Source organism: Sus scrofa, chromosome 4, assembly GCF_054392235.1.
Source record: "Sus scrofa isolate SSC_HxYL_T2T_F1_AM1 chromosome 4, Sscrofa_HxYL_maternal_Yorkshire_Landrace_v2.0, whole genome shotgun sequence".
Taxonomy (NCBI): Eukaryota; Metazoa; Chordata; class Mammalia; order Artiodactyla; family Suidae; genus Sus; species Sus scrofa.
Window position 1 is genome coordinate 80,519,224 of NC_139386.1, and position 17,224 is coordinate 80,536,447.

The 17,224-nt window shown below is 41.6% G+C and overlaps 1 protein-coding gene across 1 annotated transcript in view; it reads right to left on the reverse strand.

The window, feature by feature from the left end:
• The window catches only part of XKR4 (XK related 4), a 320,663-nt gene that overhangs the window by 116,959 nt on the left and 186,480 nt on the right, over positions 1 to 17,224 (reverse strand). The window contains exon 2 of the mRNA XM_021089366.2: positions 1,755 to 1,954. Within this exon, the coding sequence (XP_020945025.2) occupies positions 1,755 to 1,954 (200 nt within the window). The remainder of the gene's footprint in view (positions 1 to 1,754; positions 1,955 to 17,224) is intronic.

The window sequence follows — 17,224 nt, forward strand, 5'->3', positions numbered from 1 at the left end:
CTGTGCAGCTGTACCAAGGGGCTGCCCAGTTGTCCTGGAGGTGAGTTATTTGACAGGGATTCAGTTTGCTGTTGCCTTTGAATGTGTGTCCTCACGCACAGACCACCCGCTAAGGCATCTGCCCAGCCCTGCGGCTTTCCTGGGCACGCAAGAAGGCAGCGGTAGATGGGCACTGCCAGGAGTTTGGAGAGCATCTAGTTTAGTTTGTGGCCTTTACATTTGAGACACCGGGTCTCACGAGGAGGAAGTGAGATGAGCAAAACCAGAGCCTCCCTCTGCAACTCGTGGCCTTTCACCTCTAAACACAGTGGTCCACAGATAATTCAGCCTTCTCCAGGCTGTCCTCTTCTGTGTCTGGGCTAAGACCCATCTTCTCCTCCGGTTTGTTTTATGGCGTGTGGGACTCATGCCCCATGGATCCCTCTGACCCTTTCCTCAAACATCTGGGACTGAAGCTCTTCCAGTGTGTGGAGCCAGGGCTGGACCAACAATTCCTAAGTCCACGGGTCACTGGCTGTGGGCACACTCTCCATCTCTCTTGTCCTGTATTGTTCCTTCTCCTCCCTCCAGTGAGTAAAGACCTCAGCCTGGTCTGATGTGCTCCTGGCTAGACAAAGTTACAAGGATGTTGCAGAGATTCCCCGGACCAACCAGACAGGGTCTCGGGGGAGGGTGGCCCAGCACCCAGGGCAGGTCACTGCCAGGCTCTGCTGAGATGGAAACAGATGAGTACGTTGGAGAACATTTCGCGCTTAACAAAATCTACTTAGTTACAGGACTGACAAGTTACCAGGAAACTAGTTAGACGATGGCAACCTATCCATCATCCTCCACACGAGTGTTCACCTGTCTACCTACTGGCCTGTCTAATCTTCTTGCTTCTCAAAAAGTTTTGAGCAGCAAGCCCTAAGGAAACATCAGGGCAGATCTGTTACTCATGGAATCATCTTCCTGATGAGAGGATCAAACAGGATGGCAAGACACAAAAATATTAATCTGACAGTAATGTTCGCTGTAGGAAACTTAGTATTGCATAAACCATACATTGTTAAATATTGACATTTTTCCATATAACCTTTTAAAAAAATATTACGGTAATCTTTATCACTTCCTTTTAATCTCTCTCTGTTTTCTGTCCAAAGGAAATGGTAGTGACTACCCTTATATATATATATTCAAATATATATATATAATATATATATGCATAAAATATATATAATACATATATTATATACATGCATAAATATATATAATACATATATTATATACATGCATAAAATATATATAATACATATATTATATACATGCATAAAATATATATAATACATATATTATATACATGCATAAAATATATATAATACATATATTATATATACATGAAATATATGTAATATTATATATGTATATATATAAATGATAGGGAAGGTGATGAAAAAGATAGCTCTTTTTTCAAATTTTTGAAAATTATCATACAAGCCAGAAAGCCTCAGTTGACTCTATTCTCATACTGACCAAGTGTAAAATCAAAAGGATTTTTGTTCCTACACCGAGGGCAGCATAAGGGCAAAAGAGAATTGTTTTTCTACAAATTACCCACTATAAGTGATGGAGAGATGAAAATACACATCGTTCATAAATTCACGCGTCAAATAGCCTACGTTAAGAGAGTTCACCACGACCTACGTCAACAAAGGGTTCGGGATGAAAGGAGTCAGTCTGTCCCCTGATGCAGAAAGCACGTCTCGAGGCCTTACCTTGGAGGGCCTGGAGCCTGTGGGTCTGCACGATGATGCAGAGCTGCAGCACCAGCTGGGGGGCGCTCTCCAGGAAGGTAGCCAGCAGGTGCAGCATGCTCACGTCTGCGTACTCATAGACCATCTTCCAGTAGAACCTCCACCGGTCATTCTCCCCGCTCTGCCGACTTCGAATGCCCAAGTATATTGTGTGGAAATACCTAGGAAGGAGACAGGGAGAATAAGAAAGACGTGCGTGATAATAGCCCCTTCAAACACCAGGGCTGTTTTCTTTTCTTCAAGCCACCATGTACATGCGATGCCTTAGTGAGTGACTTAGAATTAACCCTAATTTTTTTTGTTCTCTCTCTCTCTCTCTCTTTTTTTTTTTTTTTTTTTTTTTTCTGCTTTTTAGGGCAGCACCTGCAGCATATGGAAGTTCCCAGGCTAGGAGTCCAATGGGAGCTGCCACAGCCATAGCAATGCCAGATCCAAGCCACATCTTCAAACCACACCACAGTTCACGGCTCAGATCCTTAACCCACTGAGTGAGGCCAGGGATTGAACCTGTATCCTCATGGATACTAGTCAGGTTCTTAACCTGCTCAGCCACAACGGGAGCTCCAACCCTTATTCTTAAATGTTCACTCCGAGGAGTCACAGAAATTTTTATCCTATCTAAAGGCATTCCATTGCATGGCAGTAGGAAGCGGGAGTGGAAACGCAGGTGTAGAAAGGATTCACTACTTTGAAAATCTATCTACACTCTTTCTTATCAGTTCCTCTATAGCCCAAAGCTACTCAAGGGAAGCGTGTCTCCACAGGCGAAAGCAATCAAGTTCTAGGATGTACGTGCTTGTAAACTCTCTTGATGTCTTAAATTTTTTTTTTGTTATTGAAACTTTCAAACCTATACAAAAGAAGAAAAAAATAGTGTATTGAATCCACAATACCCTACTTCTATGTGAAGAAATTATTAATATACTGAAAATCTTTTTTTTATTTATACTTTCACTTACTCCTTGTCCCCACATTATTGGGAAGAAAATTTCAGGCATTATATTATCCCATCTGTAATATGGGATACACACATAAATGAAATATCATTATTACACTTACAAATAAAGGTAATTTATTTATTTATTTATTTACTTTTTTTTTTGTCTTTTTGCCATTTCTTGGGCCGCTGCTGCGGCATATGGAGGTTCCCAGGCTAGGGGTCTAATCGGAGCTGTAGCTGCGGATCTACGCCACAGCCACAGCAACGCAGGATCCGAGCCGCGTCTGCGACCTACACCACAGGTCACGGCAACGCTGGATCATTAACCCATTGAGCGAGGCCAGGGATCGAACCCACAACCGCATGGATGTTAGTCAGGTTGGTTACTGCATGATTCTTAGTCGGCTTCGTTAACCACTGCATCACGACGGGAACTCCCTTTTTTTTACTTTTTAGGGCCACACCCATGGCATATGAAAGTTCCCAGGCTAGGGGTCGAACTGGAGCTGTAACTGCTGACCTACGCCACAGCCACAGCAACACGGGATCTGAGCCGTGTTTGCAACCTGTCTGAGCTCAGGGCAGCTCAGATCCCTGTCCCACTGAGTGAGGCCGGGGATCGAACCTGTAACCTCATGGATACCAGTCAGAGTCATTTCCAGTGCACCACAATGGGAACACCATTAAGGGTAATTTCTTAATATTATCAAATACTCAGTAGTCATATTCTTCTGATGGTCATAATTTTTGTACAGTTTGTTTGAAATACAATCCAAACAAGGCCCCATGTGATGATTATTTATGTATCTTAGTCTCTTTTATACCTTGAATTCTCCTTCCATTTCTTTTTTTTTTTCCCTGTGTATTTTCCATTATCTTGATTTTGATCATTGCATGGAGCGGTCAGCATCTTTCCTTTGTGTTTTCCTCAGTCGGGTCGTTAGTGTTAGAATTTTGATCAGATTCAAGTTTAATTATTTTTAGCAATCATTTATTGTGTATCATTAAGGCAAAAAGCAGCTTCAAACAGCACACACACTTAAAAAATTATGTAAATGAACTTATTTACACCACAGAAATAGATTCACACATAAAAAACTGGCGTATGTTCAAAGGGGAATGGGAGTGGGGAGGAGGAGGGATAAATTAGGAGTTTGAGATTAACATATACACACTATTGTACATGAAGTAGATAAACAACGAGGACCTACTGCGTAGCACAGGGAACTATACTCGATATTTTGCAATAGCCTACATAATGGAAAAGAATCTTAAAAAGAATACATGTTACATATATATTATATATATATTTATATATATGTAACTGAATCACTTTACTGTATACCTGAAACTAACGTAAGAATGTAAATCAACTATATTACAACAAAAATTTAAAAAACAGTATATCCAAAAAAATTTTAAAAAACAGTACATGCAAAGTGCCCTACTAATAGTTTTAAATGTGTGTGTATTGAGGGTGCAGAATAAAGGTTAGAAAGTTTAACGACAAAGTAACATGGTGATCTCTGAGTGGGGCTACAGATTACTGATTTATTATGTTTGAGGTTGATGCGCAACCATGATGAACTTCCCATAGCTAAAGTTTATTACTTTTTTTACTTTTTATTTTATGATTTTTATTTTTTCCATTATAGTTGATTTATAGTGTTCTGTCAATTTCTATTGTATAGCAATATATATATTCTTTTTCTCACATTATCCTCCATCATGTTCCATCACAAGTGACTGGATATAGTTCCCTGTGCTATACAGCATAGCTAAAGTTTAAATGCTGAGAAAGCTTGAATATTTTAAAGCTTTTGTTGTATATTGTAAAATTGCTCTCTAGAGACACTGTGCCAGTGGACAATGTATGAGTGTCTTTGCTTTCTTAAACCTTTACGAATTATCACTAAAAAAAAAATCTTGTTAATTTTATGGGTGAAAAATAACATACGTTTGAGTCAGTGACTCTCTTATTACTACTGAGGTTTTAGATTTTTAAAGATTTACTGGTCCCTTGTACTTATTACTCTGTGATTTGCCCATAGGTCATTTTCAACTTTATTTATTTATTAAGTATGTATTTATTTATACTTAAGTATGTCTTTATTTGTACTTAAGTATTTATTTACTTTGCTTTTTTAAGACTGCACCTGTGGCATATGGAAGTTTCCAGGCTAGGGGTCGAATCGAAGCTACAGCTGCCAGCGTACACCATGACAGATCTTTAACCCACTGAGAGAGTCCGGAGATCAAACCCACATTCTCATGGATAGTAGTCTGGTTCTTAACCCACTGAGCCACAACAGGAACTCCTCATTTTCGACTTTAATAGGTTCACCTTTGAGGCCTCGATTCTCAAATGTAGCTACTTACATGGACCTCAGTGTGGACTGCCCTCTGCCCTGCATGCCCCCTCCTGTCCTCTCTTGCTGTCTATTCACATTTGTGCTCCCTGCCCCAAGCATCCAGCCACCTCCAAGAGCCATTCCTCCAGGCTTTGCTCAAGCTTTTCCTAACAGTTATTTCTGCCACAGCAATTCTTATCCCCTGAGGGTCCATGGAACTCTCTCAGCACCAAGTCTTGGCATCAGTGATCCCTTATTCATGAATGGTAAACAGGTTGTGGAGTTCCCGTTGTGGTGGAAATGGGTCGAGAATTCAGTGTTGTCTCTGTGGCAGTGCAGGTTTGATCCCCAGTCCGGGAACTTCCATATGCAGCAGGTGCGGCAAAAAAAAAAAAAAAGAAAAAGAAAAAAAAAAAAAGCTTTTGTTTTGCGTGCAGACTCTGATCCACTGGAGAAGCATTCTGACTTGGCCTTTGAGCTCTTGGTATCAGTTAATGACCTCCACCATCGGCTGAGCAATAGCCAGTGTGAGAGATATTTGCTCCAGTTGGTTCATGGGCTATTTAATCTGGACTCACTAGATAACAAGTCCCTTAAGGTACATGTTTTCTCTCTCTTTGTTCCTATCCGGCTCGTCAGTCTAAACGTAGGCTCATTAATCTAAATTTAAAGCTCAATAATGAGGTTCGAACATAGATACACATATATATGTATACAATACACACACCCAGGTGTGTAAAGAACCAACACTGTCACCCCACACACCATACATCACATGGGCTCAGCTGAAAGTGCAGCTCTGTTGGTTGGCAATTATATTGGGTATGCAGTAGGATTGCAATAGGAGATAAAGGATTTAAAACCTTTTTAAATCCTTTGCTGTTCTCATCTTTGAGCATTCCACTACACACATCTTCCCCCTGTGCCATATCATATTTTATTATCCACTAGTGTCTCCCAGCCAATTTTCTTTAAAATTCACAAAATAAGAGAACGGACACCTACACACATTCTTTCAGGATATAATTAGAGCTGTTCTGGTAATTTATTAACTAAGGTTGCACATCATGCTTTGAACTCAATGCAGCAACATCAGTGGTCAATAAGATTTGATTTTGCCTTCTATATCACAGAGGAAAATCCGACTGATTTCAACTTTATTTAGAGGATGGCTTTAGTTGAAAAATCATACTAATAGAAGTCTGACACATTCTTATAGGCTTTTCCTGAACTTCTGCTATGGCTCATGGGAATGTGATTGATGGTGATGTATTAAATATTAAAACCGATGTAAGATTTAATTGAAACTTATAGGGCAGCTTTACTTAATTTACTGTCTATCGCGTAATTTTTAGCACATGGCATAAATGACAAAAGACTGCCTACAGACTTCTGTTGTTTTATCATAGCTCAGAATTAAATTAAACTTGTTGAGATTCAAGAAAAAAGGACATGCCATGCCATGCTGACTTGAACTTCCAACTTGGTTTTGAGTGGCGGCTAAGGGGTGTACGTGGAACCATCTGAGGGAGGAAAGACTGTCTGAGCAGGTTCAAGGTTTGCTTTTGTCTTTCAGCCTCCTGGAATGAAGACACACCATCAGACAAAGGGAATTAACCAAAACTTTGCACCTAAAACACAGGGACCCTGAAGAGAACACTTTATATATGCTTTCTTGGTCTCCTCAGATGCTTGGTGGAGGTGGTGTTATCTGCTCCCTTTGACCCACAAGGAATCCTAGGTATCAGAGGCCATTTAGGAAGGTCACACAGCCAGTCAGCAGGTGAACGGATCATACACAGATGCCATTTCCGTTGGCCTCTGAAAGCCATGCTGTCTACACACATCCAGACCCACTTTGGCATCTCAAGTTGTAAATAGCCTCCCATTTCCAGTCCAGGAAAATGTGTCAGCTGCCCATGCCCAAGTCACTCCTTGGTTGCCCTTTATGGAAATGTTATTTGGAAATGTTACTCAGGCATAAACAAGAACACAATTCTGCCACTGGCAACAATGTAGATGGACCTAGAGAGTATTCTGCTTAATGAAATTAAGTTCAACAGAGAAAGACAAACACTGTGTGATATCGCTCATATGTGGGATCTAAAAAAATAGTACAAATGAATACATTTGCACAGCAGAAACAGACTCAGACCTAGAAAACAAACTACTGGTTACCAAAGGCAGAGGGCAGGGCAGGGACAAATTAGGGATGTGGGATTAACAGAGACAAACTGCTAGGTATAAAGTAGATAAGCAACCAGGATATGCCATATAGCAGAGGGAAGCAGAGCCATTATCTGGTAAGAGCTTTTAATGGCGTATAATCTGCAAAAATACTGACTCACTAAACTGTATACCTAAAACTAATATAATATTGTAAATCAACTATACCTCAATAAAAAAATGTCATTTGGGTCAAAACTAACTCATTCCTTTAAAACGGGGTTGCATCTGATACACTGTGTGGTTCAGAGCAGCCTTTAAGCGTGGCTCTCTAGAAGGCGAGGGTGAGATCCCTGTCCTGGGTCCTGGCACAGAGCCCTCTGCTTGTCAACAGCTGGGTGAGACTGGTCGATTTATTTATTAGTGACCTTGGTCACCAATAAGCGTGAAAGTGCTTGGGAATGTTGAGGACCGACTCTCTGGACGCCAGGGCTGCTGGTGCCCTGCCTTCCAGCCTCATGTCTAATTTCACGCCTACAGCTGCCCCTCACTGGTGTCATACAGGGTGACAGGGTGACGCTTTGCTGGAATTGCCGTCCTTTCTCCTACTCTTTGCCCCAGGACTTCTCATTCCTGTAGCCACCCTTGACCAGGGAAGATTAGAGGGGTCACTGGATCAGAAGTCCCCTCTTCCCTCGCCCAGGGGTGTCCAGCCCACGGCACCCAGTGGAGACCAGCCCTGTGGTGCACCCCGAGCTGGTGGGCCCTCCCTTCTTGTGTCCCCCTCTCTGGAACCCCTCTCCCAAATAACCCACATGCACACTGGCTCTTTCTCAGGCTCTGATTCCCGGTGGATCCAGACTTAGATGTTTTTGCCAGAAGGGAGTCTAGAGCTTTATTTCTGTCGCCCAGGATTGTGTGGGAGGAGGAACTAGGTAAGTGAAAGTTGCCGAAATTAAAGATGCAAATTAAAAAACAAAATTTGGGAGCACAGTTAGCATTTTTAAAAACAGATCTTTTTTTTTTTTTTAATTTTTAAGAGCAGGTCTCTTTCAAATCCACGTGGCTTTCCATTTTCATGATGCCCAACAAAATTCTTACATTTTTAACTTACTGCTCAATTAAGGTTGTCCTACAGGGCATATGCTGAACCAGCCTATTTCTGTAATCAGTTTTGTTTCCAGTGGCTCAGGCAAGCGACAGTAGGGGAACATGCTGCTCTGTTCAGAGCAAAAGGAAGAAGACACTTCCTAGTGAATGTGGCAGTGGGGTTATCAAATGTCACAGGGCTGACTTTCTTGTAATGCAGTGAGGAAAATACCCTGCCTCTTCTGTCAGGAACAAAAAACTGGAGGTCCCGTCATGGCTCAGTGGTTAACGAATCTGACTAGGAACCATCAGGTTGCAGGTTCAATCCCTGGCCTCGCTCAGTGGGTTAAGGATCCGGCATTGCTGTGAGCTGTGGTGTAGGTCACAGATGTGGCTCAGATCTGACATTGCTGTGGCTGTGGTGTAGGCCTGCAGCTCCAGCTTCGATTAGACCCCTAGCCTGGGAACCTCCATATGCCATGGGTGCGGCCCTAGAAAAGCCAAAAAAAAAAAAAAAAGAACAAAAAACTATTTATCCTATCCTCAGAAGGACCACAGCATTTGGAGATGAGAAAAGCTAGCAATGGGTCTTCTTTTAGAAAAACCCTCTTCAAGGTATTTTAGTGATGTTTCTGGATCATGTGAACTTTTCAGAGCCTCCACCTTCATGTCCAGCTATTTATTGAAAAACCCATTTCTGTCATCCCCACTCTCCTGCAGCATATAAATTCTCTGCCTCTTGTCTTTTTGTCTTTTTTGTTGTTGTTGTTGCTATTTCTTGGGCCGCTCCCGCGGCATATGGAGGTTCCCAGGCTAGGGGTTGAATCGGAGCTGTAGCCACTGGCCTACGCCAGAGCCACAGCAACGCGGGATCCGAGCCGCGTCTGCAACCTACACCACAGCTCACGGCAACGCCGGATCGTTAACCCACTGAGCAAGGGCAGGGATCGAACCCGCAACCTCATGGTTCCTAGTCGGATTCGTTAACCACTGCGCCACGACGGGAACTCCAATTCTCTGCCTCTTAACCTCTGCCTTCTTCCCTTTCACTAGCTTCTTTCTCCTCCTCATCATATAATACGAGATGCCCTGCCTAGATGTTCTCACCCTTCTCCAGCTTCAACTGGCCATGAAGAGTAAGAAAACTCAGCTTCCGTGCTTCTGAGCAGCTTTCATCACCCAGTTAAAGACCACAACTACTAGTTGAGAAACATGGCCTTGAAAGGAAGATTAAATTACACGTAGGCCCACTTACGGTGAAAGCGGAGCATGAGAAAATAATCAAAACGAGTGAAACCAAAAATGTGATGTGATTAATGGGACATCCCTGCTGGAGTCTGGCTTGGGTTCCAGAAACCTCCATGTGGGCATTTCTAAAAACTCTCTTTTCCGTGGAAAGGAGAATCTTGATTGGCTGAGGCACTAAGGCCCCTCTCAGACCACCTTGGTTCCCCAGCTGCCATTTCCCACTGAATTCCTGAGTTTCTCCATGGTAGCCACCTCTACTTTGTGGGAAAAGCTAGACATGGCGTAACTGCATCACACGCAAATAGAGAGCATAATGGGTAAAGTATGTATTCACGAAATACCAACATGTTCACCAAAACAGACTGGCAAATTTAGGCTTGCTCGCTTTATGGAGTTCAGCTATGAACTACATATGCTCACGAGTTCCTTTGTTTAATAGTAAGATGAATGGTCATTGTGAACCTAAGGTATACATGTCCCTATACTAGTCACTGAGATCCACAAATGACTAATAAAAAGTTCTTACCCTCATGATGTTTATAATCTAGTAATAGAGGACTGTGATGTCACCCCTTAAAACTATAAACAGAGTAGTTAAATAGATTCTGGATTGTCTTCTCTCTTCCCCTCTAGTTCTCATTCTTTTCTTCACCCAGGCAACCATTAAAATGTGTTTAATATCTGTTCTTCTAATCGGCATTTGTTCTTAACTTTTCATTGAGGAATAATTTTAGACTCACATAGCAACTGATAGGATAGTATAAAGAGTTCCCAAGTGACCTTCCCCCAATGACAACGTCTTATAATTATCAATCAGAATATGGACGCTGACATTGACACTGGTGCAATACGATTAACTAAGCTACACACGTTATTTTGGCTTTTACCAGTTTTTACAAGCATGCTGTTTTTCCTTTTTTGGTGTATACCTCTATAAAATTTTATCACCTGTGTAGATTCATTAAACTGTCACCACAATCAGGCTAAGGTTATCCTAAATAAACCCCTTGTGCTACCTATTTATAATCACTCCCAATTCTAACCCTAATCTTAACCCTGATAACCACCGATCTGTTCCCCATCACTGTACTTCTGACATTTTAAGAATTTCATATAAATGGAATCATACAGTGTAAAAAAAGCATGTAGGCCTTTGCATACACTGACAATGAACAATCTGAAAAAGAACTTAAGAAGAATTCAATTTATAATAGCACCAAAATATTAGAATACTTAGGAATCAATCTAATGAAGGATATAAACAACTTTTACACTGAAAACTATAAAATATTGCTGAAGGAAATTAGAGAAGACACATCTAAACAGGAAGACATCCCATGTTCATGGATTAGAAGACTTAATTTTGTTAAGATGTCATTACTACCCAAAGCAATTTAAAGATTCAATTTAATGTCTACTGAAATCCCAAAAATATTTTTTTGAAGTAGAAAATTCTATCCTAAAATTCATGTGAAATCTCCAGGTACCCTAAATAGGCAAGATAGTCTTGAAAAGGAAAAACAAAGCTGGAGATCTCACACTTCTTTTTTTATTTTTTGTTTTTTAGGGCCACACCTGTGGCATATGGAAGTTCCCAGGCTAGGGGTCAAATCAGAGCTATAGCTGCTGGCCTATGGCACAGCCACAGCAATGTGGGATCTGAGCCAAGTCTGCAACCTATGCCACAGCTCATAGCAACGCTGGATCCTCAACTCACTGAGCAAGGCCAGGGATCAAACCCACATCCTCATGAATACTATCAGGGTTCATTACTGCTGAGCCATGACGGGAACTCCAGGACTTACACTTCTTGATTTCAAAATTTACTACAAAACTACAGTAATCAAAACAGTGTAGTACAAGTATACAGGCTGACATGCAGATTAGTAGAATGGAATGGAATGGAACAGAACAGATCAGAACAGAACAGAACAGAATAAAATAGAATGCTTAGAGAGAAAAAAAAAAACCTTTCATTTATAGTACAATGATTTTCAACAAGAGAGCAAGATCATTTGAAGAGAAAGGACAGTATTTTCAACAAATGGTATTTGTTAAACTGGATAGCCACATAAAAAAGAATGAAGTTGGACCATTACTTTATAACATATACAAAATTAACTCTAAATGGATCAAAGATCTAAATGTGAAAAACTAAAACTAAAGTACTCTTAGGAAAAAACAGAGAGGAAACATTGCATAACATTGGATTTCATGACGATTTCTCAGATACATCATCAAAATCACAGGCAACAAAAGACAAAACGGGTAAGTTGAACTTTATTAAAATTAAAAATTTTCATGCATCAAAGGAAACCCTGAAGAGAATGAAACAGAAACTCACAAAATGAAAGCCAGTATTTGCAAGGCATTCATCTGATAAGAGGTTAATATCCAAAATATATTTTAAAAAACTTCTAAAACCCAACAATTTTTAATTAAAAAAAACTTGGTTAAAAATGAGCAAGTGACTTGAATAGCTATTTCTCCAAAGAAAGTGTACGAATGTCCCCCCACATGAGAAAATGCTCAACATCACTAATCACTATAGAAATGCAAACCAGAACCACAGTGAGCTACCCCTTCACCCTGATAAGGACAGCTATTAGTTTTATAAAAAAGGAAATAGTACATGTTGGAGAGGGTGTGAAGAAATTGAAAGCATTGTGTTAGGAGTATAAAATGGTGCCACTGCTGTGGAAAACATTATGGCAGTTTCTCAAGAACTTAAAAATAGAATTATCATATGATCCAGTAATTCCACTTCTGGGTATATCCCCAGACTAACTGAAAGCAGGGACTCAAACAGATCTTTGTTCACCCATATTTATAAGAGCATTATTCACAACAGCCAAAGTCTAAGTAACACAAATGTCCATCAATGGATGGATAGATAAACAAAATCTATCATGTATACACACTACATACACACACCATAGAATATTATTCAGCCTTTAAAAGCAAGGAACTTTTGACGTGTGTTATGACATGGAGGAATCTTAAAGATATGCCACATGAAATAAGCCAGTTGCAAAAAACCCATGAATAACATATACTTCTATTAACATGTGGTACCTAGAACAGTCAAATTCATATGGACAGAAGAAGAATGGTGGTTTTCTGGGGCTTGGGAGGAGGGGTTGGGGATTTCATGTTTAATGGGCATGGGGTTTCAGTGTAGGATGGTGAAAACATTCTGGAGATGGATGGTGGTGATGGCTGCACAACTTAGTGCCACCAAACTGTACACGTAAACATGGTTAAAAGAGTGCATTTTGTGTTATGCATATTTTACCAAAGTAAGAAAGGTTGTCTAGCATGCGGATTGCACAAAGGCACCTCTGCCTTGCCCTTGGGGTATGGGGTACCGCTGCAGGCTTTCCCCCACCCTGCCATGGCGGTCTGGTCAGCAGGTGGGTGAGTGGCTGATGGAGGAAGCATTCTGGGGGGAGGATGTTCGTGACTGTGGTGAGAAGGCGATGAGCCTTAGCTTGGGAGAGCGTGGAAGATGCCTGGTACACACCGCTTGGGGTATGGAGGGGGAGAGTTCGGGAAGTCTAGCATCTCCACAGAAAGCTTTTTTTTTTTTTTTTTTTTTTTTGTCTTTTTGCCATTTCTTGGGCCGCTCTAGAGGCATATGGAGGTTCCCAGGCTAGGGGTCGAATTGGAGCTGTGGACACCAGCCTACACCGCAGCCACAGCAACTTGGGATCCGAGCCATGTCTGCAACCTACACCACAGCTCACGGCAATGCCGGGTCCTCAACCCACTGAGCAAGGCCAGGGATTGAACCCGCAACCTCATGGTTCCTAGTTGGATTCGTCAATCACTGAGCCACAACAGGAACTCCAGCCTCATTTATTTTTTGTGTCAGGTTCTGGCAAAAGAGATATGCAATATGCCAATGAAAAAACTACCAGTAACGTCTGATCTGGCTCAAAGATAATGATGACATTGGTGATGATGACTGTATACTGTTTATAACCATCCCCAATTCACAAAGCCCCTTTACACACATTCCTCTGCTTTATCCTGAAAATAACTGTGATTTAGTTACTTTTCCCATTTTCCAGATGGAGCCTGCAGTTTGGTGGGGTTAAATGAAAGCCAGAAAGTGGTAGAACTCACATGTAAATCAAACCTCTGTTCTCTATAGCTAGTGTCTTTCATTAGACCATATGTGGCCTCACATGAGTTTGCTTTTGAGAAGGGAAAATGGGCCAGACGTTAAAGTACAAAGCAATATTCCTAGTGATATGAGTGGACGGATGAAAGCTTTGTCATTTATAGTCACCTTTTGTGTGGAGCCCTGGGAATCCTTAATGCATCTCAGAGAAAGAGTAAGATAAAGAGAGTCTGTAAAAAGTCTAGGAAGCACAGACTAGTAAATAGAAATTAAATCTTTAGAATCCCTAATTACTAAGTCTTGTCAAGTGCAATTTTGTTCCCTTTTATGTGGTGAACTCATTTTATTGCTTAAATTTAGTCCATGTAGGATATTTATGTAGACGCTACAGGCTATTTTGGGACTATGGATCCCTCTTTTCTTCAACTCTATCCCTATTCTATTTTTCTCCCTGATTTTAAATATATCAATGATGAATTCTACCTTCCCGGGGCAAAAAGCAGAGACACAAGAAGGTTTAGGAAGCCAGCTTTCCCTGTCGAAGAGAAAATGCCGTACTATTAAGTCGATGTTCTGTGACGGTTCCACACTTATTCATCGAGGGTCCACCTCACTCCTGGCAGTGACCTGGACACTGGAGACACAGCTGGGACCCAGAAGGTCAGGATACCCTGTCTCAGGAGGTCTATAGGTTGTGGAGAGGACACCACGAACAAATATACAAACAAGGTCATTTCAGAGGACAATTTCCATTAAGAAAAGAAAACAGGAGTTCCCATTGGGCTCAGCGGTAATGAACCCAACTAGTATCCAAGAGGATGGGGGTTTGATCCCTGGCCTTGCTCAGTGGCTTAAGGATCTAGAGTTGACATGAGCTGTGGTGTAGGTCACAGATGTGGCTCGGATCTGGCGTTGCTGTGTCTGTGGTGTAGGCTGGCTGCTGAAGCTCTGATTTGACCCCAGCCTGGGAACCTCCATATACTGAGGGTATGGCCCTAAAGAGACAAAAGAAAAGAAAAGAAACAAAACAGAGAGAACATGTGTGCAGTGGTGGGTATATTCTCATTGGCAAGGGGGTGACCTTGCCACTGAGATCTGAGTGACACAGAAGTGCTAGCCCTGAGAAGATCCAGGGAAGGGAACAGCAGAAAGAGAATGGCATGTGCAAAGGCCCTGGGGTAAGCACTTTCAAAGGGCAGAAAGACGGCCACATGGTGAGGTCACTGTGAGTGACATGAGAGGAAGCTGGGGAGGGAGCCGGGTCAGGCTGGGAAGGACTGGGCAGCCTCAGTAGATGGCTGGTTCTCGATGGATCACTGTGCAGAGTGAACCCACCTGGGAGCTCGGTGTGTAAACAGGATTGCAGAGAGCATGGAGGAAGCTGTTGTGCTCTCCAGGTAAGAGACAGTATGATGAGGTTGAGAGGAACTAGGTGGGCTGGGGACCTAGCTGGTGGCCTTTTTCCAAAGGACCTGATGTGCACAGTAAGGAGATGGATCCCAAAGCAGCTTAGAAAATCTGAGCCACTCTTCAAGTATTATCTTGTTATTTGTGATATTCTCTGGGACATGGATATTATGTCCCTACCTCAAGACAGGGACTGTCCCCTCTGTATTCACCACGTTCCAATAACACTGTCAATATTTCCCTTGAAGCCAACACGTGAAAAATCCCATCCATAGAAACTGGGGTGTGACCTTTTCTCAGATTTGGTTGATACCATCGCCAAACTAGACCAGCGTTTTGATTGCAAAGCTGTATCTCATTTTCCTCTGCTAGAGTTATTTGGCAACTGGCATCTTATTTGTTCTGGCAGAAAGGTCAGGCAGACTTATTTTCCCCCTTTTAAAAATGTCACAGAGTCGAAGTTATTATAGGGAACATTTGTTTTTACTCCCATATTTTGCTGAGTTCTTTGTCAAATACGGTTCTTTACAGCTAAAGAATGTTAATAAAGTTTGAGGCAATCATTAAAAAGATACTGTGCTATCCTTTTTTTCTTAAAGGACACAAATACTCTTTGACTGCAAGGTCTCCTTTAAGAATGGCTTTGGCAAAGTACAACCAGGAAGCAATTTAAACCTATAACGATCTTAATTATCATGCAGTGGGGAGATGATTATTATTATTGTCTTTTTAGGTCCACACCCATGGCATATGGACATTTCCAGGCCAGGGGTCAAATTAGAGCTATAGCTGCTGGCCTACATCACAGCCACAGCAATGCAAAATCTGAGCCACATCTGCAGCCTACACCACAGCTTGTGCCAACACCGGATTCTTATTGCACTGAGCCAGGCTAGTATCCATGCGTCCTCATGGATACTGCTTGGATTCTTAACCTGCTGAGCCCGACGGGAACTCCAGACTTTTACTCTCATTAAACAAATGATCTGATTGCCATGAAACTCTTGGTCTGCAAGATGAAACAATAGGACAGATCTTGCTCGGCTACTGGGGGCATTAGAAGGAACATATGCTAAGCATTATCTGTGACAGGACCTGGAGTGGTAAGAATTAAACAATCAGTGTCACTGTTCTCACCAATATCCTCACCCAGGGGCACACAGTTTCCTGTTATACCCCTAACAGGTCCTCCTGCCTCCAGTTTTCTATCCTCTGTACTCATCTTCCTAAACATCACCCTCATCATGTCATCTTGCAACTCAGATGTGGTCAATGGTTTCTGTTGACTAAAGGATCAAGCCCCAAATGTTTGGTTTGGCCTTCAAAATCACAGGCTCCACAATCCGACACGATCTACATTTCATCCTTACCTCTGCTCCAGACCCTGGCATATTCATGCTACTGATTTGAAATTTATCATAATCACACCTTGTATCATAGCTTTTCCCCTTGTGAACAAGCCTGATCTCCCCAACCACGTATGAATTTCCTAGAGAGGAATTACCCATGTCTTACTCTTTTTTTTTTTCTGAAAACTAAGATTTATTTATTTATGAACTTGGCACTTTAATGAGTTATCTCATTTACGAGATGTATGAAGAGGGTGGGCAACCATTCTGAGGACTAGAAAGATCTTTTTTTAAATTATTATTAAAGTACAGTTGATCTACAGTGTTGTGCCAGTTTCTGCTGTACAGCAAAGTGACCCCGTCATATGTATATATGACTTTTCTTATATTATCTTCCATGATGTTCTATCCCAAGACATTAGATATAGTTCCCTGTGCTGTACAGTAGGACTTCATGGCTTATCCATTCTAAATGTAATGGTTTGCATCTACCAAGCCCAAACTATTAATTCAGCTCACTCCCTTCCCCCTCCCCTTGGCAACCACAAACCTATTCTCTATCTCTGTCATATTCTTTTGTAAAATTTTCCCGTAGGAATTCCCACCCTGGTGCAATAGGTTAAGAATTCAACCAAAGCAGCCTAGGTCGCTGCAGAGGTGTGGGTTTGATCCGAGACCTGGCACAGTGAGTTAAAGGATCTGGCCACAAAATTAAAAAAAAAAAAATCCCCATAGAATCTATATGTAGAGTGTCT